General features: G+C 43.9%; 1 protein-coding gene across 1 annotated transcript in view; it reads left to right on the plus strand.

Moving 5' to 3' along the window:
* Window positions 1-25,760, plus strand: part of LAMA5 (laminin subunit alpha 5) — a 1,615,491-nt gene that overhangs the window by 1,120,847 nt on the left and 468,884 nt on the right. Inside the window, exon 49 of the mRNA XM_044090412.1 lies at window positions 3,427-3,578. Coding sequence (XP_043946347.1) covers window positions 3,427-3,578 — 152 coding nt within the window. The remainder of the gene's footprint in view (window positions 1-3,426; window positions 3,579-25,760) is intronic.

The following is a 25,760-nucleotide window of genomic DNA, read 5'->3' on the forward strand; positions in this document are numbered from 1 at the left end:
GATAGTGGTGAAATTCTAGCCAGGACAGATTTAAGATAGCACTGCAGTGGTGTGATCGGTTGGGCAAGTTAGAGGTGAGTTTTGCTATTTTGTAGTAGCAAGATTGCAGCTTACTACTGAGGGATGTATGAAGGTTGGTGAACATGGGGCTTCCATATAAGAGGGGTGGGGTAAGCAAAGTGTTAGCTAGTTTTATCTTGGTTTGTTTATCTAGGTAGAGTTTATGTCAGTATAATTTGCCCAGTTTGAAATGAGTTTTCTTTACTGTATTCAGTATGTGTTGTTCAAAAGAGAGTTTATCATCTATAGTAATTTCTAAAAGTTTTGTATATTGTACATGTTTAATTTTTGTTTTATTATGGGAGAAAATTTTGATTTCTACAGTTAGAGGTTTTGATGAGAATATTAGCAGTTTCGTTTTTTTGGTGGTCAGCATTAATTGGGTGTCATTTAGCCAGGTTTCAATGGAAGAGAAGGTACCTTGGGTGATCCTCTGGAGGTTAGTGAAGTTGTTGGAGGAGAAGATGATTGTGGAATCATCTGCATATTGAATCGATATGCTTTGTTGGGAGGCTTTATTTAGATCATTAATGAAAATACTGAAGAGTAGTGGTCCTAAAATGGACCCTTGGGGGGCACCAGTGTTTTTGAAAGTATATTTTAAGTATTTCATATGCATTTGAAACTAAAATGGAACATATTATGGAAGATAACATATACAGTATAAAGGGGAAGGGTTATCAAGAATTATTAATGATAGAGAAATTGTGGATGATAATATGAACAGAAAGAAGAAGCAAAAATCATGCTAGGAGATCTTAATAAGGCATTTGACACAATTGGGCATGAAATCTTATGGGTAATAATGAAAGAATATAATATATGTGAGAAAGTTAGGAAATTATGTATGTCAGCATATAGTAATAATAAAGTAAAAATATGTTTAAATGGCTGGTTAAGCCAAGAGGTACATATGAAGAGTGGTGTAAAACAGGGGTGTCCAATGAGTTGTATACTGCTTGCAATGGTTATGAATGTGATAAAATGTGAAATTAATTACAAAATGAAGGATGTGGGGTATATAACATCTGAAGGGTTAAGAATTCCAGTTCTGTTAAAATATGCATATGCCATTATAATTGCAAAAACAATATTTGAATAAAAGAAGTAATAATTTGCACAAATGGGTGTTTGGAGATGATGGGGATTTAACTAAAGCTGACACACTCAGGAGTACATCACTGGGGGGGGGGGGGTATTGAGCTGTAGTGCTAGCAGTGTATTTGCCTGGAGTGGGAATAGAACCCATAGCCTTCTTATCTTGCAACAGCAAACATAATATACTACCTAATAATCCAAAATACTGCTACAGGTAATGAAAGCAATGACATTCAGCAGAAAAGCCGGCCAGTCCTTCAGTAAACTTTATTTCAATAAAAAGAAACACTTTTGTTCACTTAAGCCATATGTGAACTTCTTCAGACTCTTCACCCACAGTAATGGCTCTTTTTAAAAAGACTCCAGTAAAAGGATGCAGTCATTACATCACTTCCTCAAGTGTCTTAACGGTCCAGCCACACTTAGTGTTTTTAGTAAACACTTGACCAGTATGCCCTTTTCTCCACTGTAGTGTGATCCTGGACTTGGTAGATATACATATATATATATATATATATATATATATATATAAAAATTCATCGTTCAGGTATTTAAGATTTTGCGATTTTCGTCTCGCGAAAATGGATTTCAATTATATAAGGTTTGACCTTTCAAAGTAGATCTTCACTTGTGTGACAGTGTGTGTGTGGTGTACTTGTTTGTGCATTTACCAAGCTATCTTAATTCCACACCTGAGGTTGAGGAGACCTTATAGAATTGACTAAGGCTTAGTAAACCAGCATACTGACGCACCTTACAACACAATATCCACAATATCCACTGTACCAGGAATCTCCCATCTCCTGGTAAAGCTAGTCTGTACCATTTGAGCAGTAGTAGTAGAGACAGGTGATGAACGAGAAGTGTACATAGGTCCTTTGATGTTCTGAGCTTTGAGGGAAAGAAAATCCAAGTGTATTTTTTATACCTATTATGTATTTAATAATTTTAATATTTTGCTGGGAAGCAAAATTATACATTTGTCAGATTTCCATTTGTTTGTAGTCATCCTAAAGGTTACATTGTCAATCTAAATTATTTGGATCATTTTGCAAGTGGCCTTTAAAATATTATATTTGAAATATAGAAGCCAATTCACAAAAACAATTGCTTCAACCTGTAAATGTTATGTTTCTTCTATGACGAGCAAACATTTTGCTCATCATATTGGATACATTTTGATTCAGATCTGAAATGTAAAAAAAATGGGATAGTATTTATATTTATTTATTTATTGTTTGATTGATTGATTGATTGTTTTTGTTTATCAGGAAAGTCTGACTGGGCACATGATCTACTTTCATCGGGATCCAGAGAGAAAGGCTCCAATATACAAACAACTGTAATAGAAAGAGCACCTTTAAAATTTGAAAGGCAGTAATATACAGTAGTCTGTACAATATTTTTCAGAAGAGAGAGAATCGCATTTCAGATTTGATAAAGTATACATACAGCCATACTTTTGTTATCTTCAATAGAAGATAATATGTCTTCTAAGAGGTAGAGTGTTGAGAGAGCTACAGTTGGCAAGGAGAAGACAAGAGTAGTTATGGGTAAAGGAGTATATCGGGGTGGGGGTAGGAGAATACGTTACAGTACAGGTAAGAGGAAGGTATAGAAATTAACTCCAGTTATTACCAGAGTAAATCTGTCATGGTTACAGGCACATCAGGTTTTGGACGGATAAAAGTAACAATGACAAGTTTATTTTGATTATGGGTCTAACTTCATCATTTGTCAGATTCTGTAAAACCATGCTGTATTATAAATTATAAATTACACTTCAGGAAGTACCTCCTTCACAATTTACTTATGTTCTTAACATCTTAATGTATGTAAACGTTCACACAAACTCTAGAAACAATTTACAGAATGGATGTAGATGTAGAAACATATTTAAAATAATTATTGATTATCATTAATATGGATTACTTTGTCTAATAATGAAACTTTAGCTTTGCTAATGAAGCAGCTGACTCATTGTTAAGATTTTTCGACAGATAGATGTTCGAGTCTGTGTGCTTATTAGGGTATTGTTATATGTTTATATTAACAATTATGGTTGCCTATGCTTGCTAGGAATCTCATTATGTTTGGTTGTTGAAAAATGTTCCTATCCTGATTTCTTTCCTGTTTCCATTAATATGGAAAATTTTATGATGTTGCTGAGTGTCAACTGAATTTTTTTATTTTTTTACAAGTCTACGTTCTGCTTTATTTATATTAACCTTGCAACATGCTAATAGAATATTGGCTTTATTTTAATAGCCTGTGACAGTTGTGTGCTGGTCCTTCTGGAAGACCTCAAGAAAAATGAAGCCTCATTCACAGACATTCGTAACCAGTTGGGTAACCTCAATGCTAGCTCAGTTGCCTGGACACGACTGCGAGGGCTTAACAGCTCCATCACAAGCACCAATGTAAGTTCTTTTTTTTAACAATTTTTATTTGATTTTACAATCAAAATTAACAATCAAAACAATTAAAGCATAAAGAAAAACAACAATATAGTCAACAATATATAACCATATACAATCATCCATGACCAAATTCAGTATGAAGTGTATATACCATTAATATTTGTCCAACAGAAGTTGCAATTTCTGCCAGGTTATTCTTTTATGAGTTATATTAGATGTTCTATGTAGAATAGTTTTACACACACTTTTAGCTAAACTTATAAAGTCATTGAATAAAAGATCTTGTTTATTCTTCTAATTCATTGTGATTACACCACTGTAAGTTCTAATGACATCATATTGTTTAATATGTTCTGAAAGGAATAGTTGGGTGTAGAAAAAAAACTTGGATAAAATATGGCGCCTCTTTCATTTACTCTAGCAGTTTGTCACTTTATTTATGTCCTATCCTTTAGTTCCTGAATGTGTAATAAAGTCAAAAACTACCAGGCAGGCAGTAATTTTAACTGGAAATCCTACTGTTATAAGCAATGTCATGGATCATTATACACACAGTGGTAGATACAATGGTAACACACAGGGGTAGATACAATGGTAATACACATGGGTAGATACAATGGTAAGACACAGTGGTAGATACAATGGTAACACACAGTGGTAGATACATTGGTAACACAGTGGTACATACAAGGGTAACACACAGTGGTAGATACAATGGTAACACAGTGGTAAATACAATGGTAGCACACAGTGGTAGATACAATGGTTGCACACAGTGGTAGATACAGTGGAAACACACAGGGGTAGATACAATGGTAACACACAGTGGTAGATACAATGGTAATACACATGGGTAGATACAATGGTAAGACACAGTGGTAGATACAATGGTAACACACAGTGGTAGATACATTGGTAACACAGTGGTACATACAAGGGTAACACACAGTGGTAGATACAATGGTAACACAGTGGTAAATACAATGGTAGCACACAGTGGTAGATACAATGGTAGCACACAGTGGTAGATACAATGGTAACACACAGTGGTAGATACAATGGTAGCACACAGTGGTAGATACAATGGTATCACACAGTGGTAGACACATTGGTAGCACACAGTGGTAGAGGCAATGGTAACACAGTGGTAGATGCAATGGTAGCACACAGTGGTAGATGCAATGGTAACACACAGTGGTAGATGCAATGGTAACACACAGTGTTAGATACAATGGTAACACAGTGGTAGATACAATGGTAACACACAGTGGTAGATACAATGGTAACACACAGTTGTAGATGCAATGGTAACACACACTGGTAGATGCAATGGTAACACACACTGGTAGATACAATGGTAGCACACAGTGGTAGATACAGTGGTAACACAGTGGTAGATACAATGGTAGCACACAGTGGTAGATACAATGGTAGCACATAATGGTAGATACAATGGTAACACACAGTGGTAGATACAATGGTAACACGCAGTGGTAGATACAATGGTAACACACACTGGTAGATACAATGGTAGTACACAGTGGTAGATACAGTGGCAGTACACAGTGGTAGATACAATGGTAACACACAGTGGTAGATACAATGGTAACACACAATGGTAGATACAGTGGCAGTACACAGTGATAGATACAGTGGTAGCACACAGTGGTAATAAGAATTAACTTAAGCTTCACCCAGTTCCTGAGCCATATGCTTTCTGACTGTGCCCAGTAACGTTAGAGCTCTTTTAAAGAAGTTTCTTGTCTTTCCCTGTTAGTATTACTTCATTGTAAGTGACCTACCCATGTATGCCTCTAACAAAAGTATCTGGAGAGCATTCTCCAATGTTATAGAGCAATTTGAGAATTTTTTTAGCATCTTTGCTGTGGTCTTGCCTCTGTGTCAAAGGATCCAAAGAACTGAGCTATTGTTTGGGGTTCTATAGTTTGTCTCAACAACAAGTGCACAGAATCCCCTATTTAAAATGTTCCATTTTATAGCCTTTAAAACACATTAGGTGGTGGTTACCTTGTTGCTTTCTGATGTCTTGTCATGGCTGACTGGCACGTATTTTGCTCCGGCTAAATGGACAAGTAGTAGTTCCATCTGTGGCAGGGTGCCAGCTCAGTCTGAATCCTGGAAAAGCCATGGCAGTTATGTGTTGAGCCTTTCAAGAATACACATAGCACTCTTCCATCCTAATAAAAATGTAATTGTAGCTCTCAACTGCTGTCATATTTGCCCTGTGATTTAACATTGTTTATCTTAAAGTTACTGAGTCTCTTCTTAATGTTAGACCTGTTTAAGGGTACATACATGTTAAACAAGTAAACTAAACCCATATCAGTATCAGTTGCTATCTATATGGGATCTTGTATCTGAAGACTTTCTTATTTTTTTTAATATATAAGTGCTCCTCTTTTGGACCCTCTGGTAGGATTTTTGAAGACCAATGCTGCGATTATTAATTCTCAGACATTAAGAGGTATAAATATAGGTATCCCCTTTTCCAGTTACAGTAGATATCCCCTTTTGTAGTTATAATACCTGTTCTTAGCTTAGCCTGGTTGTTTGAATGTTAGCTAAGTTTTTATTTGATCTGAAGCTTGATAGCAGTTTTCTGATGTCTACTTTGAGTTTTCTAACTTTGACATATGCCGATCAGGTTATCCATCTTACTTGTGTTAGATCAATAGTTGTGCAGAATCCATGATGAAAAATAAGTTTTCAAGAACCTTTTTCTCCCAGTCCTCACCAGGAAAATGTGAAGTAGTTGCGATCTTCATGTGGTTTTATGCAGGATCTATTTCCTCTAGGATTTGACTACAAAATGTTAAGTTTCACAATCCTGACCATCAATAACAGCAAAAAATAATGTCCGAGACACAAAAGGGCAAAAAAAAAAAAACAAACAAAAAAGAACTTTTTTTGATGGGGGGAAGCCTCATGCACTTCTAGTGTGGTGCAAGTGCCAACTCCATGGTTGCACTACCTCGAAGAAAGGAGAACTCTCCAAAAAGAAGTGAGTTTTTGCAGGCCCACACTTGGATAGTGCACCAGCAATTATGTGCTATAAAAAAAAAAATCTGTTCCTCAGTATTTCTTTCTTTGGGCTGCTGATGCTTGAGGAATTTCACCGTGACGCCCTGTAGAGGAGCCCTTCTCCAGTCCCGTTTTCAGAATTCAGTCCTACATGCTTTGCGTGCCAAACACTAGGATCTTCCTAGTTTCAGTCCTGCTTGCGGTGACATTGGTATCCTTGAGCCACTGGTCACAGGACAAACGGGTAAATGTTGTGTTATATCTCATTTGACATGTAAGTTAGAGCAATGAGTATGACGTAGTATCTGAAGTAGGACTGACTGAGAGGAGGCAGCAGTGCCCACTGATGTAGACCTGGAGGCTCATCCAAACTGCAGGTACACATATTTCATATTGGTGTTTCTTTACCATTCCTATTAGTTGTCTTTTACATTTTACATAAACTGTTTAAATATTCAGTCTACAAAGCATGCAGTGATACAGCAGAGACGTAAAAACAAGGAACAAGACATCTTATTCAAACTGCATCTTGTGATACTTTGCACAGAATTATCCAATCATGTAGATTTTTTTTAATCTGTAAACTGATGTTTATAATATTCCCACTAGTTCAACACAGAACAAGAAAGAAATCCATTTGGTTTAAATCCAAGATAAATGCTATCAGACAGGCAATAGATGCTAAGAAAATATTTAAAATGGGTAAAATGTGGAAGTGCTGGAACAGAGGAAGTACATGACCACAGTTATGGTAAAGAGGAAAGTGTACCAGGGATTCAAACCTGCAAAATAACAAGTAGTTTTGTTTGATTTTGCTGTGTTTGGTGTTTACTAAGTATGTTGTGAGATTATTTAGAAATCTAGTAAGGGATAATTCAGAAAACATTAACTTCTTAGTGAATATCTGTTAGTTTAATGAAGTGGGGGCATTTCAGTTAATGGGGTTCTTACAGCAGACTGTCTCATTCAATGCATGGGATAGACTACTATATTAAACACAATAAATGCATATTAAACACAATAAATCCACCAATGAATCAAAAAACACACTGGAATCAAACAGTTCAGCAGCTGAACTTTCTTTCACTGTAGTACTTCTGGTACCTCCGCTTACGCCTTCAAGGGGTAACTTTTTTGCACCAAACCACTTCATTTATACAAGTGCTCCTCTACAATTACACAGTCAATAATGACTAATTAATCAATTATACAATCAAAATATTTTGTTTATTTAAAGCGCAGAAGTCTCAAATTATTTTTACATTACAATTTCAAATAAATAATATTATTACAAAAAACCTGCATAAAAAACTTTCTAGATATTCAAGTTAACTTCTAAAATCATCCCTTTATTTATTTATTTGTTTGTTTGAGATTTGTTGACTGGGATAATCCAAATGGGCAAGTGCCCTTTTTCAGCGGAGGCCTGGAGAGAAAATCTCCACCAAAAACATGTAGGATACTCACAGTACAAGATATGCAAGAAAATGTACATATTAGAGGATGAACTAGAAAATAACATAGAAGTATATAATATATAATTCAGATTTAGCTAGAAAATATATAGGCTGTATAGTATTATAACGTAAAATCAATTAGTTAAAGTAAATTTAGATCTGAAGTAGGAATGTTCATTTGTCTGCAACCTGTGGGTTACGGATCCGATATTGGATCCGAGTCGGCAACTTGTTTCAAGCTAATGGATCCGAGCTCCTAGCCCCTCCCTTCACCCATAATCCCCTGCTAACCCCCCAGATCTAGTTTGCCGCGCTTGTGATGGCAGGAACCTTTTTCTTGAGCTCCAGATAAGTGACAAAAAATTTAAACTTTTTCTTCAGAAAAATACTTTTTTGTTTAAATTAACTTTTATTAAGTGTGTCTGAGTTAGGTTCCCTATTTTTTGTTTATTTAATACCCTCCCTTCGCTGGTTGCTAGTGTGTGAGTGTTTGTGGTGTGCTTTTGGGGCCTGTGTGTGTGTGTAGTTGTTTTTTTCTTTGCTAAAAAAAAAAAAAAAAAGGCTGAGGCCCCAAAAGCCATATTTTCGAAATGTACCGAGTGTGGCCATAAGCTCTCCCCGGCTGATGGCCATACTCGGTGCGCTCGGTGCCTTGGGGTTGAACACCTCACCTTGGGCTGTACTATCTGTGCAGCGTTCAACCCCAGGGCACTGAAAGAGTGGAGGTCGAAGCTGGTCCTGGCAGGACTTCTACCCCCGGATTCGGCTTCGGCCTCCGCTTCCTCTACCACTCCTGTGGCTCCATCACAGCCTATGATAGTTGCCACTCCTGCCCCCCTGCCTCCGACTGGGACTCAAACTCCCGCCAAAGTGTCGGAGGACAGGGAGGCCAGGAGGGAGAAATGGAGGGAGAAGCACCAAAAGTGGTGGGCCGAGACCTCTGTTTCGGCCCCGCCAGCTAAGTGGGCTTCTCCCTCCATTGCTTCTAGGTCTCCTCCTCCTCGGCTCCGATCCCCTTCTTTCTCCCCGGGGCCCGAGGAGGAGGAGACCCGATCTCCATCGAGGTCATCGAGGCGGCATTCCAGGCCTGCCTCGGTGGCCTCTTCGAGATCCACATTTAGTTTATCTGATGCAGACTTGGACCGGATGATGCGAAGGTTCATCCGGGCCCAGCTGCAGATGGGAGTGCTCTTGCCTCCCCCCCACCCCTCAGGGGGGGAGCTCGACACCTTTTTTCCACCCAATTGCTCCTTCTCCGACCCGCTACCCGGGTTCGGAGCGCTCTGAGTCGAGCAGCCTTGGAGCCAGGGGGAGGGTCGGCGCCGACAGTACTGTGTACTTCGGATCCGACCCTACCCACGAGTCTGTCGGATCCAACCTCTCGGAGCCGTGGTCTGAGCTTCGGATCCGGGGGATTCAGTGTGCCTTCGGGTCCGTCCAGGTCGGAGCACACTGGTCCCTCGGATCCGACGGTCTCGGCGCCGGCTCCGATCCCTTCATCGGTTCCGAGTGGGAGCCGACTTTCGGATCCATTGGAGGGTGGCTCTCCCTCGGCATTCGATGTTGTGGAGAGGGCTCTGTTGAGAGCATCCGGACCCCTGGCCCTTGCATCGACTCCTCCCTGCACTCCCTCTCTGCTGGGCCAGGCTTCCATCACCCGGCCAAAGGGACAGCCTGCTTCGATGTCACAGATAGTTCCATTGGAACAAGATGTCGCTGGCGAGGGCTCCTCGGACAGTTCCCCCGAGGAAGCTCCCCGCAAGCATAAGTGCAAAAGGAGGCACGTGGACTCCCCTGAGTCCTTAACCGAAGACACGGGCTTGGGGGAAGGGGAAGGCTCCCCAAGATCACCCCCTGAGGATGTCTCCTTTGGAGACATCATGGAGATGCTAAGAATCAGAGGTGGGTGGTCTGCCCCCAAGTCTTCATCTGACGAGTCCGTGTTTCTGGAGGCATTGAGGCAGGCAGGCCCGTCTACCTCCTGGGTGTCCCTCCAGCCGATCCCCTGGTGGACCTTATTACCACCAGGGCATGGAAGGATCCGGACACCGTGGAGCCAATACCCAAACGGCCGGATAGGATTCTTAGCCCCCCCTCTGACCGGTCTCATTGGAGTAAGGGCCCCCCTGTAGATGCCATGTTGACGGCGGCAGCCACAGAGAGGGAATTAGCTCAGGAGAGTCCCTCAGTCCATCCACCGAGCAAAGAGTCTCGTTTGGTGGATCACTTAGGGATGCGAGTCTTTAGTTCAGCGACCTTGTCTGTAAGGTCTCTGAACTATATGGCACATGTCATCAGGATGCAGCGGGATCTTATCAAAGAATACGCTGCATCCCCCCCTGAGTCCATGTCGGAGGAGGATATACATTCATACTCCACCCGAATGGCCACTCTAAGATCTGTTTCTAACACCTCTATGCGGCTATTGTCCCACGCCACAGAGGGAGCCGCTAGGGCCAGCGGAGCAGGCCTAGTCATGAGACGTCAGGCCTGGCTTCGTCATTGTGACTTTACAGAGCCCTTTAAAGCGTCCTTCGCGAACGCCCCCTTCGACGGTTCTGCCCTTTTTGGCAAAACAGTTCGCGAAACGCTTGTCCAGAGCGAGAAGGACGGGAAGATGATGTTCATCGTGCATACAGCTGCAGTAATCACAGATGGGTTTTCAGCCGTCAGGCGGTCCCTCGGTCGGCCGAATTCCAAAGTCTTGGTCCGGCGTCGGTTGTCGTCGCTTACTCTTCTGACGTCAGGAAGGCCAGAGTATATAAGGCACAGCCGATGCCATGTTCTTCAGTCTTTTTTGCCGTGCGGTGCCCAAAACAGAAGCAGTTCGCAAGTGCCGGTCGGCCAGCTCCTGAATTACGAAAAGATTGGAACCGAAGTCTTCATTAAAGCTAAGTACCCCGTTGGGGAAACTTTTCTTGCCTCAGACCGATGTCAGAAAAAGTTAATAATTGTATTTCTTGTGGGAAGCAAATACCGCATAAGGATTTCCATTCCCTTTGCATACCTTGTTTGGGCCCAGACCACGACGTCTCGGGCTGTCGCTTTTGCGCTACTTTCAATAAACGCACTATCAAGCGTCGGGCGGAGTTCGCCCAACACTACTTTGGTAAAGCTTTTGATTATAAAATGTCGTCGGACACTCCAACTACCGTTTTGTCCAAAAAACGCAAGGAAAAGGACAGACACCACACCAAAACAGGCTACACGTGGTCCGGTTCTCAGCGAGACGCCTTTGGAGTCCCTGACTACCGACGACACTCCTTTGGCGGTGTCCTCTGTACCCGAAACCGCTGGGTCCTCGGCCCTTTCCCAGACTACAACCGAAGCCCCTGCTAATGTTGAGCCTACTAATGTGGACAGGTCCACCTCCACCCATGGTTTATTTAGGCCCTCATCTTCTTTTTCAATTAAGGCCTTTACTAAATCCAAAGCAGCCAGGCATCCCACAAGGCCTGTTGCACAGGGCCCATCTCCTGGACCCATGCCTAAGAAACAGATGCTTAAAATGGCTGAGGATTTAATTACTCTTATCAGAGGTTCTCAGCCCCCTCCTGACAAGAGACCCAGAGTGGAGGAAGAATCTCCCTCTTCTGATCAGGGATCCATTTTATCAGAACATTCTGATGCAGAGGAACACTCTTACTCCCCTTTTGAGGATTCGGATGCAGAACATTCCATTCCTTCTGTATCCCTTCCTGAGGATTTTTCTTTTGGGGAAACCTTGCACACCTTGAGGGAACACTTCCATTGGGAAGGCCAAGACTTTTCAGATTCCAAGAAAAGACTTAGGGAATTTCTTTGGTTACCTCAGCACAGACCTCTGGCTATACCCCCTGTTTTAGATGTACTGGATGATGTCTATTCGGAGGCTTGCCTTAACCCTGATTCTCTGCCTCCTGCACCAGTAAAACCTGATAGGTATTACAGAGTACCCAGCTCTCACCAATTTCTCTACAAAGGCCGTAATGCTGACCCTGAAACCATTTCACAAGGCCCCAAGGGATTATAGGCCTCCACTGCCAAGAATCCACTTCCTGCAGAAAGGGAATCCAGATCTCTAGAAAGGTGGGGTAAAAAGGTATATACCTCGGACACCCTAGTCATGAGGGCCTTAAACTGTCAGTTTCATATGATTAAATATCAACAGTACCTGTTATCACAATTAAGGAACAAAATGTCTCAACCTGAACAACCAGATTTAAAAGAGTTACAGGATATGATGCATAGTGCGGAGCAAGTGGGTAAACACACCTTACAATGTGGTTATGATGCTCTAGAGGCTTCCAGTAGAGCAGCTGCTACAGGATCAGTCATTCGCAGACATGCCTGGCTTAGGGAACAAAATTTGCCTGATCATGTGATAGCTAAACTTCTTGATGCTACTTTACAAAAGGATGTACTATTTGGTACTAATGCTGAGGAGAGACTACGGAAAATGGAAGAAAAAGCCAAATCTATGCAAACTGTCAAAGCTTTCTTACAGGTCCAACCACCACGTTTTAGCAGAAATTGGCCTTCAAAAAACTGGTCCTTTCCAGCCACTGACTAGCCCCAAAGAGGTAGATACAGACGCACAAGGGGCAGAGGGCAATCACAAGGATCATATAGAGGCAGACAATGGCAATCTCCAGCACCAAGAGGTGGTGAAGACAGTGCACAACAATACAGGAAGCAAACCCAATGACTCCCTCATTTCCATGCCAAGCAAGTCTCAGCTGGCAGCACCTTTGGGAGGAAACTAGCATTATTTGCAAGCAATTGGCATATTGTCACAACAGACAAATGGATACTGGACATTATAAACAGAGGCTACAAATTTCAATTTCACACTCTTCCAAAAATGAGAGGCATGCCAAACCTGCCACAAAATCAAAGGGCAGAGGCACAACTGCAAATTTCAAAGCTCCTAAACATGAGAGCTATACAAAAGGTACCTACACACCAACAAGGTCAAGGTTTTTATTCAAGACTTTTCCTGGTACCAAGAAAAGGAACCGACTGGAGACCCATACTGGACTTATCCATCCTAAACACATTTCTACTCGTACCAAAATTCAAGATGCTCACATTACAGCAACTTCTTCCCATGCTGGGCAAGGAGTTTTGGCTGGTAACATTGGACCTCAAGGAGGCATACCTGCATGTCCCAATCAGACAAAGTTGCAGAAGATACCTCAGATTTCTTGCAGGTTCAATCCACTATCAATTCTCTGCATTGCCCTTTGGCTTATCTACTGCGCCCAGAGTATTCACAAAGTGCCTGGCATCAGTGATTGCCTACTGCAGACTTTGAGGGATACAAATCTACCCTTATCTGGACGACTGCCTGATCCAAGCGGACAGCAAACACATACTACTGGAACAGCTGGCATATGTGACACGGTTACTGCTTTCTCTGGGATATACCATCAACAAGGAGAAATCAAGGCTAACACCATCTCAGAAAATAACCTTCCTGGGTGCCAACTTGGACACAAACACCCAGATGGCATATCTTACGCCAGAAAAACAAGGGCAACTATCTCAGTACTTCAAAACATTAGCAAAAAGTACCAGCCTTACTGCAAGGAAAATCCTGCAGGCTCTGGGATTCATGCATCTTGCATTCTTCTAATCCCATGTGCAAAGCTGCATATGAGGAAACTTCAATGGTACCTAAAAAATCTATGGTCTCAACACAGTCACAGTTTGGAAGCAATTATACCAATAATTCCATGTTTGCAAAAGGAATTTCTATGGTGGGCCCAAGCATGTCAAGTAAACACAGGCCTTCCATTCTGCAAGCCTCAAGCAAAACAAGTCATAACCACAGACGCCTCAGACTACGCCTGGGGGGCGCACATGAAGGACAGGTGCATTCAGGGCAGATGGTCCCAAAAGGAAAAGCACCTTCACATCAATCAAAAAGAAATGCTAGCAGTAATAAATTCATTTACAGCTTTAAAGGACTTCCTGCATCCAGGACAATTACTGATAAGAACAGACAACACCACAGTAATGTGGTACATAAACAAACAAGGAGGAACACATTCATACCCCTTGTGCAGACTAGCCATGACTCTTTGGAACTTGGCTCTGGAAAGACAAATCAAACTTCAAGCACAACACTGGCAGACACTCTAAGCAGAAATATGACAGATCCACACGAATGGAAGTTACATCCTCAGGTGTTTACAGAGATAATCCAAGCGTGGGAGAGGCCGGACATAGATCTTTTTGCCTCCCACAGGAACCATCAATTGAAAAAGTTTTGTTCAAGGACCTTTCATCCAAAGGCCTGGAAAGTGGACGCCCTTTCATTCAGTTGGACAGCATGGACAGTTTATGCATTCCCACCACTGCCTCTTCTGCCCAAGTTGCTTTTGAAAGCAAGAACAGACAAACCGAGGATGATACTGATTGCTCCAGATTGGCCAAGGCAACACTGGTATCCACTCCTGAGGAGCCTAACACATACTCCTCCCTGGTCCCTGCCTCTAATGCCTCTTCTGCTGACTTAGAACAGCTACAAAACTCTTCACAGTCAGCTGAAAACACTCAACCTTGCTGCATGGAAAATTCCTTAACACCACAACAAACCCTACTCTCCAAGGAGGTGCAGGATGTCATTTTGGAGGCCAGAAGACCATCTACTAGAAAAGCTTACTCCGCAAAATGGAAGCGGTTTTGCTGTTGGAATGAGAAAAGAGGCCAGGACCCTAGAAAATTGAACTTGCCTCAGGTATTACAGTACCTAGCTGAACTGTTGAACAGTGGACTTTCTTTTTCTTCCATAAAAATACATGCCTCAGCCATTTCTGCAGAATTCAACACGGATCCTCCTTTATTTTCTCACCCACTCTTACGACAGTTCCTCACAGGGGCTAAGAATATAAGACCTCCAAGGAAGCAACCAATACCAGCCTGGGACCTTAATTACATACTAGAAAAATGAACATTGCCTACTTTTGAACCAGCTGCCTCAACAGATTTGCAATATTTGTCCTGGAAAACTGCCTTCCTTCTGGCTATCACTTCAGCTCGTAGAGTTTCGGAGCTACAGGCCCTCATGGCAGTGCAGCCCTTTCTCATTTTCCATCAGGACAGGGTTTCCCTTCGTACCAACCCATCTTTTATGCCAAAAGTGGTATCCAGGGTAGCCTTAAATCAAGCCATACACCTACCTACCTTTTTCCCTAACCCTCAAAACAAAGGAGAAAGGCTGCTACACTCTTTAGACATCCATAGGCAGCTACGTTATTATTTGGACAGAACAAAGTCCTTCAGGAAATCAGAACAACTTTTTGTGTCCTATGCCATAGGGGCTCAAGGGAAACCAGTTACAAAACAGACCATTTCCAAGTGGATTGGCCACTGCATACGGTTTTGTTATTCCTATCATGGAAATCTGTCCCTACTGGTATCAGATCTCACTCCACCAGGGCCACAGCCACCTCTACAGCCTTCCTCAGAGGTGTTCCTACTAAAGATATTTTGGAGGCAGCCACTTGGAGTTCTGTACATACCTTCACAAAACACTACCACCTGCCCTTATATTCCAGAACAAGAGCAGGCTTTGCCACTGCTGTTTTGCAGGGCATTCTGGCTCAACCCAGTTCCTCATAGTACCTACCACCCTATGCATAGCTTTGGGACTCTACCCATCTGTGATTACTGCAGCTGTATGCACGATGAACATAGTACAGTTTTGTACCTACCATAAATGTAGATGTTCGAGTGCTAATACAGCTGCAGTACAGGTTTCCCTCCCTCCTTCCCCACTTGGTAAAGGCATGGGGCCTAACAACCTCTTCATACCACCTGACTGGGTTATCCTACTATGATGTCCTTCATGGATGCATCTGCAGTCATAACAAGTGGGTTGTCCTGTCGTCAGGCAGCCCTGCAGTCGGCCGGATTCCAAAGTCCGGGTCCGGCTTCGGCTGATGTCGCACTCCACCCGACGTCATCTCTGTTGGTCTTTGGGTATAAAAGCATCAGCCGACGCCATTTTCCTCAGTCTTTCTTGCCGCGCGGCGCCCGAAGCAGAAGCTGTTCGCAAGTGCCGGTCGGTCGGATCCAGAGATTACTTCTACCGAATACTACTTCAAGACTTCTAAAGCTAAGTACCCGTTGGGGACTCTTTCTTGCCTCAGCCGATGTCAGAAAAAGTTAACAATTGTTTAACCTGTGGGAAACAAATACCTCATAAAGATTTCCACTCTTACTGTCTGCCTTGTTTAGGCCCAGCCCACGACGTAGCAGCCTGTTCGGCCTGTGCCTCTTTCAACCGACGAACGCTTAGGCGTCGGTCGGAGTTTGCAGAACAGTTTTTCGGTACTGATTTTGCGTACATTATGCAGTCGGATCCTCCGACTACCCAATCTACCAAAAAACGCAAAGACAAAGACCGACACTCGCGGTCCGCGGTTTCGGCCGAAACCACGGTAAAGCAAACCGAGTGTCTCGGTTTCGGCGAAACCGAAAACTGATCAAAGTACAGCTGAACCTATTCTTACAACTGAGGCCCCTGCTACAACTCTTGAATCGACCTCAGAAATTGTACCCACTACGGTGGTTGACTTATCAGACACCATCCCCTTGGATGTCTCTACCCCAGCACGTGGTGCTGCTAGGCCTCCAGCAGCCATGTCCATTAAGGCCTTCGCCAGGGCTAAAGCAGCCAAGACTACTAAATCAGTGCCTGTTAAAGCCCCGACACTCAGGCCCTCTTCTAGTTCTCAAATGCTTTCTTTGGCAGAAGATTTAATTTCTTTAATTAGAGGATCTCAATCTCACCCAGACAGGGCCTCTCAGCCCCAGAGAAGAGACCTAGGGCAGAGCCCCTGAGCCAGTGTCTTCTGATGATTCTGCTGATGAATCAGACTTAACTGACCAGCCAGAGGCTCCCTTCTCCAATTTTGAAGATTCTGATGCTGATGAATCCATTCCAGCTGCTTCCCCACCAGAAGAATTCTCCTTTGGGGAAACCTTGCATGCCATGCGAGAACAGTTCCAATGGCAGCAACAGGATTTTTCAGACTCCAGAAAAGACTTAGGACCTTTCTGCACCTCCCACAGCACAGGCCCTTGGCTATACCTCCTGTTCTCTCTGTGGTGGATGATGCTTTCAATGATGTTTGCTCCGCTCCAGACTCTTTACCCCCAGCCCCTGCCAAACCTGACAGATTTTACAGGGTGCCAGATACTCATCACCACCTTTACAAGGCCCCTCTTGCAGACCCAGAAACTATATCCCAGGGTCCCAAGGCAGTAGCGACCACAGCTAAAACCCTATTCCTTCTGAAAGGGGAGCAAGGGCATTAGACAGATGGGGTAAAAGGTCTACACTTCAGCTACTCTCTCAGCTAGAGCTTTAAACTGTCAGTTTCACATGATACAATACCAAGAGTTTATGCTTGATCAGTTAACTGAAAAACTAACCACTGATGAATCTCTTGATAAGAAATATGTATTAGAGATGGTAAATAACATACAACAAGTTAGCAACCATTCCTTAAAATGTGGCTATGATGCACTGGAGGCTTCATTTAGATCAGCCATGACAGGCACAGTGATAAGAAGGCATGCATGGCTAAAGGAACAAGCTTTACCGGATCATGTTAAAGCTAAGTTGCTAGATGCTCCTATGGACAAGACAAGTTTGTTTGGTACACCTGCCCAGCAGGTTATGAAGAAAATGGAAGAAAAGGCAAAATCTGTTCAAACTGTCAAAGATTTCTTGCAGGTTCAACCCCAAGGTTTAGCAGGAACTGGCCTGCCAAAAATTGGTCCTTTCCTGACTCCACAAAATTTCAAAGGGGCAGGAATAGACGTTCCAGAGGCAGAAACCAATCCAGAGGAGGGGCCTACAGAGGACGACAGTGGCAAGGTAACAACAGAGGCACAGACACAGCCACTGCCACTACATCAGCACAACCACAGTGACTTAATCCTAACTCCGCCTACCAGGGAACAAATAGCAGCTCCTCTAGGCGGAAAGTTAACCTTATTTTCAAGAACTGGCACTACATAACAAAAGACAAGTGGATTTTACAAACCATAGATCAAGGTTACCGGTTTCACTTCCACACTCTACCAGTCAAAAGAGGAATGCCAAATCTACCTCCAAATCAAAAAACAGAGGCTCTACGCCAGATAATGGAGTTAGCAAACATGAGAGCTGTGGAAAGAGTGCCAACAGCAGAACAAGGAAAGGGGTTCTATTCCAGACTATTCCTAGTTCCAAGAAAGGAAAAAGTTGGAGACCAATTCTCGACCTGTCCACCTTAAATACATACATCATTGTCCCAAAATTCAAAATGCTGACCCTACAGCAACTTCTTCCCATGCTGGGCAAGGAGTCTTGGCTGGTAACTCTAGATCTCAAGGAGGCATACCTGCACGTCCCCATTCGACCAATCTGCAGAAGATACCTCAGATTTCTTGCAGGATCAGAGCACTATCAATTCTCAGCATTGCCCTTTGGCTTATCTACTGCGCCCAGAGTATTCACAAAATGCCTGGCATCAGTAATCGCCCATTGCAGACTACAGGGAATTCAAATTTACCCATACCTGGACGACTGCCTACTACAAGGGGACAACAAAAGCAAGCTGACAACAGATTTACAAAGGGTCATTTACTTGCTACAAGGACTGGGATACACAGTCAATTTACAAAAGTCAAGGCTGATACCATCCCAAACAAGGACATTCTTGGGCGCCGAATTGGACACAGTACAACAAATGGCATTCCTGACTACAGAAAAACAAAAAGAACTTCCTCTTTACTTCTTGGCACTAACAAAACTGAACAAGTTAACAGCAAGAAAAGTTCTGCAGGCCTTGGGCTTCATGGCATCATGCATAATCTTGGTCCCATTTGCCAGACTACATATGAGGAAACTACAGTGGTACCTAAAGAATTTATGGTCCCAACACAGACACAGTCTAGAAACAGAAATCCCACTAATTCCATGCTTAAAACAGGAGTTCCTATGGTGGGCTCAGGCATGCCAGTCAAACCCAGGCCTACCCTTTCGCAGATGTCAACCAAGCCAGACCATCACAACAGACGCTTCAGACCTAGGATGGGGGGCCCACATGCTGGACAAATGCGTGCAAGGATTGTGGACACAGGATCAACTTCACCTACACATCAATCTAAAAGAAATGCTGGCAGTAAAACTGGCAATCCAAAAGTTCAAACCATTCCTCAAAGAGGGCCAGTTGATGATAAGGACAGACAACACCACAGTCATGTGATACATCAACAAACAGGGAGGCACTCATTCATACCCCCTATGCAGAATGACCTTGGAGCTGTGGACCCTGGCACTCAGCTACAACATTCAGTTACAGGCAATATTTGTACCGGGGAAAGACAATACTCTAGCAGACATACTAAGCAGAACCAGTTGGGATGCCCACGAATGGAAGCTGCACCCGGACATCTTCAAGACCATCTCAAAGAAATGGGGAATGCCACAGATAGACCTATTCGCATCACCTTTCAATCACCAGCTCAAAAAATTCTGCACAAGGACATTCCACCCACTAGCATGGAAAGTGGACTCACTCTCCTTCAACTGGGAAGGCCTAACAGCATATGCATTCCCACCTCTTCCTTTGATACACAAGGTACTACTAAAAATCAAGGAAGAACGTCCAAGGATAATCCTGATAGCTCCAAACTGGCCAAGACAACACTGGTACCCACTACTGAAGAGCATGTCTCGAACAATATGTGGCCAATACCCTGATGCCTTTGATGTTAACTCAGAACAACTACAGCATCATACATCCAAACCTAAAACGCTGCAACTGACTGCATGGAACATCACATAGCAGCAGCTAATCCAGAACTTTCCCAAAGAGTTAAAGACATTATTCTTGAAGCACGCAGACCTTCAACAAGAAGGAACTATGCTGGAAAATGGAAAAGGTTTGTCATTTGGAGTACGGAAAGAGGAAAAGATGTGTCAAACATAGATATGCCTAACATTCTGGAGTATCTGGCCGAACTTCTTCATTCAGGCCTGTCCTACTCCTCCATCAAGATACATGCATCAGCTATTTCAGCAGAATATAGCTTTGATCCACCTGTTTTTTCGCACCCTTTGCTCAGGCAGTTCCTCAGAGGAATCAAGAATGTAAAACCTCCAAGGAAACCACCATTACCAGCTTGGGATTTAAACTTTGTGCTGGAAAAGTTGACACGATCACCCTTTGAACCAGCAGCAACAGCAGACCTACAACACCTATCATGGAAAACTGCCTTCCTACTGGCAATTACTTCAGCAAGGAGGGTTTCAGAACTACAGGCCTTAATGGCAGTGCAACCCTTCCTAATCTTCCACCAAGATAGAGTGTCCATGAGGACTAATCCTACATTTATGCCCAAGGTGGTATCCAGAGTATCTTTAAACCAGGCAATCCACCTACCTACCTTCTTTCCCAGCCCACAAAACAGAGGGGAAAGAATACTGCATACCTTTGATGTACATAGACAGCTACGCTACTACTTGGACAGAACAAAAAATAGCAGAAAGACTGACCAACTTTTTGTAGCCTATGCAACAGGAAGGGAAGGAAAAGCTATTTCCAAACAGACAATCTCCAAATGGATAGGAAATTGCATACGATACTGTTACTCCTTCCATGGAAAACCAATTCCACAGAACATAAGACCTCATTCTACAAGGGCAACAGCCACTACCACAGCCTTCTTACGAGGAGTGGCAACCAAAGACATTATTGAGGCGGCTACTTGGACCTCCGTGCGTACATTTGCCAAGCATTATAATTTGCCTCTATATTCCAGATCCCGAGCAGGATTTGCCACTGCTGTACTGCAAGGGATCCTAAACACACCATAATCTACTTTTATCCTCCTCCGCTAGTTGGCTATGGTATTCTACCCACTTGTTATGACTGCAGATGCATCCATGAAGGACATAGTACAGTTTTGTACCTACCATAAATGTAGATGTCCGAACTGGATAGCATCTGCAGTCAGGATTACCCCGCCTTCCCCTCTGTGGTACTCCTAGGGTGTTTACCCTCCTAATAGCTAGCTGTTGGGGGGGAGTCTTTTATGGTGTATTTGTTTGTATATATGTACATATATGCTTATTTTTTGTGTTTACCTCTATCTATTTGGAAACATTGGCATCTATCCAAATTTTAGCCTGCAAGAGGGCTACTGGCATCTGGGGCAAGAAACACTGAGGAAAATGGCGTCGGCTGATGCTTTTATACCCAAAGACCAACAGAGATGACGTCGGGTGGAGTGCGACATCAGCCGAAGCCGGACCCGGACTTTGGAATCCGGCCGACTGCAGGGCTGCCTGACGACAGGACAACCCACTTGTTATGACTGCAGATGCTATCCAGTTCGGACATCTACATTTATGGTAGGTACAAAACTGTACTTTTTATTTGCTTGCTTACACTGTTTTTGCATTACATTGCATTGCTTGCATATGTAGATAAGCTTTATTTATGTATTGCCTTCCTTTTGGGGGCACCTGACATCTGGGGCAAGAAAGACTGAAGAACATGGCGTCGGCTGTGTCTTATATACTCTGGCCTTCCTGGCGTCAGAAGAGTAGCGGCGACAACCAACGCCGACCAAGACTTTGGAATTCGGCCGACCGAGGACCTTGACGGCTGAAAACCCATCTGTGATTACTGCAGCTGTATTAGCACTCGAACATCTACATTTATGGTAGGTACAAAACTGTACTTTGTCTGCCGTCGGAGTCCGCTTCTCTGCTCCCCAGCGGTCCTTTTCAAGGAACCAAAAGGGTCAGAAGAAGATGTGGTTCCGGAAATCACAACATTCCCAACCAGCTCCGGACAACCAGTCCTACCGTGGCAGAGGTGGACAGGGAGGACGTCGCCCTAGGGGCAGAGGGGTTCCGAGAAATTTCGGGTCCAGAGAACCTTTCTCTGAGCTGCCCGCACAGCAGCCCTGAGGGGTTGCCTGGCTACTCCAGTCTGGAGGCAGTCGGGGAGCGTTTTTTGAAACATCTAGCGGCATGGTAGTCCATCACAACAGACCCTTGGGTGCTTTGCATCATATCCAGAGGGTACAAGATACCAATTCTCCATGTCCTCCAATCCAAGAACCTCCCCGATGTACCACCCGATCACAGGGAGGCCGCAGCCGCAGAAATACAGCAGCTGCTAACAAAAAGAGCCATCCAGCCCGTCCCCCAAGACCAGCTCGGATTAGGGTTCTACTCCAGGTTCTTTTTGGTGCCAAAAAAGACGGGGGATCTGAGACCCATCCTAGATCTTTCCCGCTTGAACCTGTCAGTAACCAAGGAAAAATTCCGAATGGTCACTCTTCAATCTATCCTCCCCCCTTCTGAGGTAGAACGATTGGATGTGCTCTATAGACCTCAAGGATGCGTATTACCACATCTTAATGGGCAAACGATCCAGGAGGTTCCTTCGCTTCCGGCTGGGAGCCAGTCACTACCAGTTCAGGGTCCTTCCCTTTGGCCTCACCACAGCCCCCCGGGTGTTCACCAAAGTGTTAGCAGTGATTGCGGCCCACCTGAGACTCCAGGGAATTCAGGTCTTCCCGTACCTGGACTACTGGCTCCTGACCGCACCAACAAGGCATCTACTTTGCACAAACACCAGAGATTTGTGAGCCTTCCTGACTACGGAGCGAATCAGAAATCTTCAACTCCATGTGCGGGCTATCCTTCTTTCAGAGGCTTCACCAGCAGAATTGATCCTGAGGGCACTAGGCTCTATGGCAGCAGCGATTACACTCCTTCCATGCGCCCGCTTGAACATGCGAGTCCTACAATGGACTCTGTTAGTGCAATGGTCCTTCATATCACTCCCTCTCCACCATCCCATTGCTATCAGCAAGGCTTGCAGAAGGGCGTTACTATGGTGGCTCCAAGCATCAAACTTCCATACGGGCCGACCCTTCTGCACCTCTCCCCCCATCGCCACGGTGACCACGGACGCTTCCTGCCTCGGGTGGGGGGGGCATTACTCAGGCAGGACAGTCCAAGGCACGTGGAACGATACAGAGACCTCCCTGCATATCAACGTTCTGGAGATGAGAGCGGTGCTGTTAGAGTTGCAAGCACTTCAGAGCTTCCTTCCCACAGGAACGATTGCAATTCACTCAGACAACATGTCAGTGGTCTGGTATATCAACAAACAGGGGGGAACCAGATCTTATCCTCTTTGCTGCAAAGCCATGAGAGTGTGGGAATGGGCGATCTCCACCAACCGCTTTCTGATTGTAACGCACATTCTGGGGAGGACCAACATCCTAGCGGACAAGCTCAGCTGCACCCTTCTTAACCCCTACGAGTGGTCTCTCAATCCTCTAGTAGCGAAGCAGATATTCGCAACATGGGGGCAACCCTGCTGCGATCTTTTTGCATCTCCATCAAACGCCAAATGTGACAATTTCTTCGCTCTAATCCCCCCACCAGGGGAATCTCCAAGAGATGCTCTGGTGCATGCTTGGCCACCCGGTCTGCTCTATGCCTATCCTCCTCTTCCAATGATGTTACAACTGTTACAGAAAGCCTCGCGATTGGGGAGCAAAATGATTCTCATTGCCCCATTCTGGCCTCGACAAATTTGGTTCCCTTACCTGTGGTCTCACCTTGTGAATCACCCTTGGATTCTAGATCCCATCCTGGATCTCATCTCCCATCCATTGGACTTGCCAACTCCAAACCTGGACAATCTGAAACTGACAGCTTGGTTGCTCCAGTTCCACTCCTAGTTAGGACTCCGGTATCTCTTCACAAGTCAAAGCCATCCTCGTGGCAGCACATAAGCCCTCCACCAGGAAGGTATATCACAGCAAATGGAACGTTTTTCCATATGGGCGGAGCGCCGAGCTAGATCCCTTTACGGCCCTCTCACATCCATTTTAGATTTCCTAACTGAACTCTTTCAAGAAGGTGCTAGTTGTTCAACTGTCAAAGTGCAATTGGCAGCCATTTCTCATTATCATGTGGGACATGATACAGGACCCTTGATGTCAGCCAAATTGTGTAAAACCTTTCTCAAGGGTACCTTTTTACTTAGACCTCCTGTAAAAGAAGCCGTACCCCCATGGGATCTTACTTTAGTTCTTCAAGCCTTGACTGCTCCACCCTTTGAACCCGCTGCTACAGTGGACCTCAAATTCTTGTCATGGAAAACGGCATTCCTTGTAGCCATTACTTCTGCGAAAAGAGTGTCGGAACTTCAGGCTCTTTCTGTAAAACCTCCGTATCTGATCTTTCATCCTGATAGAGTGTACCTCAGGATCAATCCCTCCTTTCTTCCCAAGATAGCATCATAAACCAACATAAACCAATCCATTAATTTACCGGTTTTCTTCCCTAAATATCAAAATAAGGGTGAATACAAGCTGCACTCATTGGATGTTTATAGGCAGCTTCGTTTTTATACCCATAGGACGGCTGGCCATAGACAATCCGACCAGCTGTTCATTTCCTTTGCCACATTTAATTTGGGGAAAGCTATCTCTAAAGTATCTTTATCTCGCTGGATTTCCCAATGTATCCTGCTAGCTTATCAAGCCTCGGGTAGGCCCGCACCAGAAGGAGTTCGTGCTCATTCCACTCGCTCCATTTCTACTTCTGCGGCTTTCAAGTCTAGAGTTCCCTTGGATGATATTTGTTCTGCAGCCACTTGGGCTTCATCTCATACCTTTATCAACCACTACAAGCTAGACCTGCTTTCTAGAGGGAGAGCATCCTTTGGCTCTGCGGTGCTTCGTAATATCCTTCCATGATGTCCACCCAGGGTGCAGGTAGCTGGAGACTCTGTCCCACAGGTTGCAGACAAATGAACATTCCTACTTCAGATTTAGAAGTTATGTACTCACCATAACGTTCCATCTGAGTAGGTAGTTCATTTGTCTGCAACCATCCCCCCTCCTTCCCCCTGACCTTCTTGGATCTATTAGTATTTTTTTAGATATCCTTTGTCGGATATATATGGAGAGGCAAACTCGATCTGAGGTCATGGAGGGGTTAGCAGGGGATTATGGGTGAAGGGAGGGGCTAGGAGCTCGGATCCATTAGCTTGAAACAAGTTGCCGGCTCGGATCCGATACCCACAGGTTGCAGACAAATGAACTACCTACTCAGATTGAACGTTATGGTGAGTACATAACTTCTAATTTCCAACACCAACAGGTGCATGAAATCTTCCCCTGTACCTAACTGTGGTTTAGCTAATACAATGAAGAAAAGGCTGTCATCCACGTCTCCATGGGGCGCTTGTATAAATGAAACGGTTTGGTGCAACAACATTACTCCTTAAAGGCATAAGCCGAGGTACCAGAAGCACTAATAAAAAAGTTTGGCTGCTGAACTGCTTGGTTCCCAGTGTTTTTTTGTTTTGATTCATCAGTGTACTATATTCTCAGTATGACGAGCTTTTTTGGTAAATTCTGTGAAAGGGGTAGCAATGCCCCCAGAATGCTGCCTGCACCTCTGTACGCTGACTATGTATATGAAAGAGTCCTACTTATGTCTTTTTTTCTTTGCCTTGCTTCTTTTATATTCAGTTGCAAACAGACTAGCTTAGGAAATAAATTGCATTAATTTCCTTTCTTGGCATCGTGTGTGTTGTCATATGCTAAAGAAGAAGAAGAAAGTGTATACAGTACAGGAAAGGGATAAAGCTGACTC

This window comes from Protopterus annectens, chromosome 12.part0 (genome assembly GCF_019279795.1).
Source record: "Protopterus annectens isolate FY-2018-M chromosome 12.part0, PAN1.0, whole genome shotgun sequence".
Taxonomy (NCBI): Eukaryota; Metazoa; Chordata; order Ceratodontiformes; family Protopteridae; genus Protopterus; species Protopterus annectens.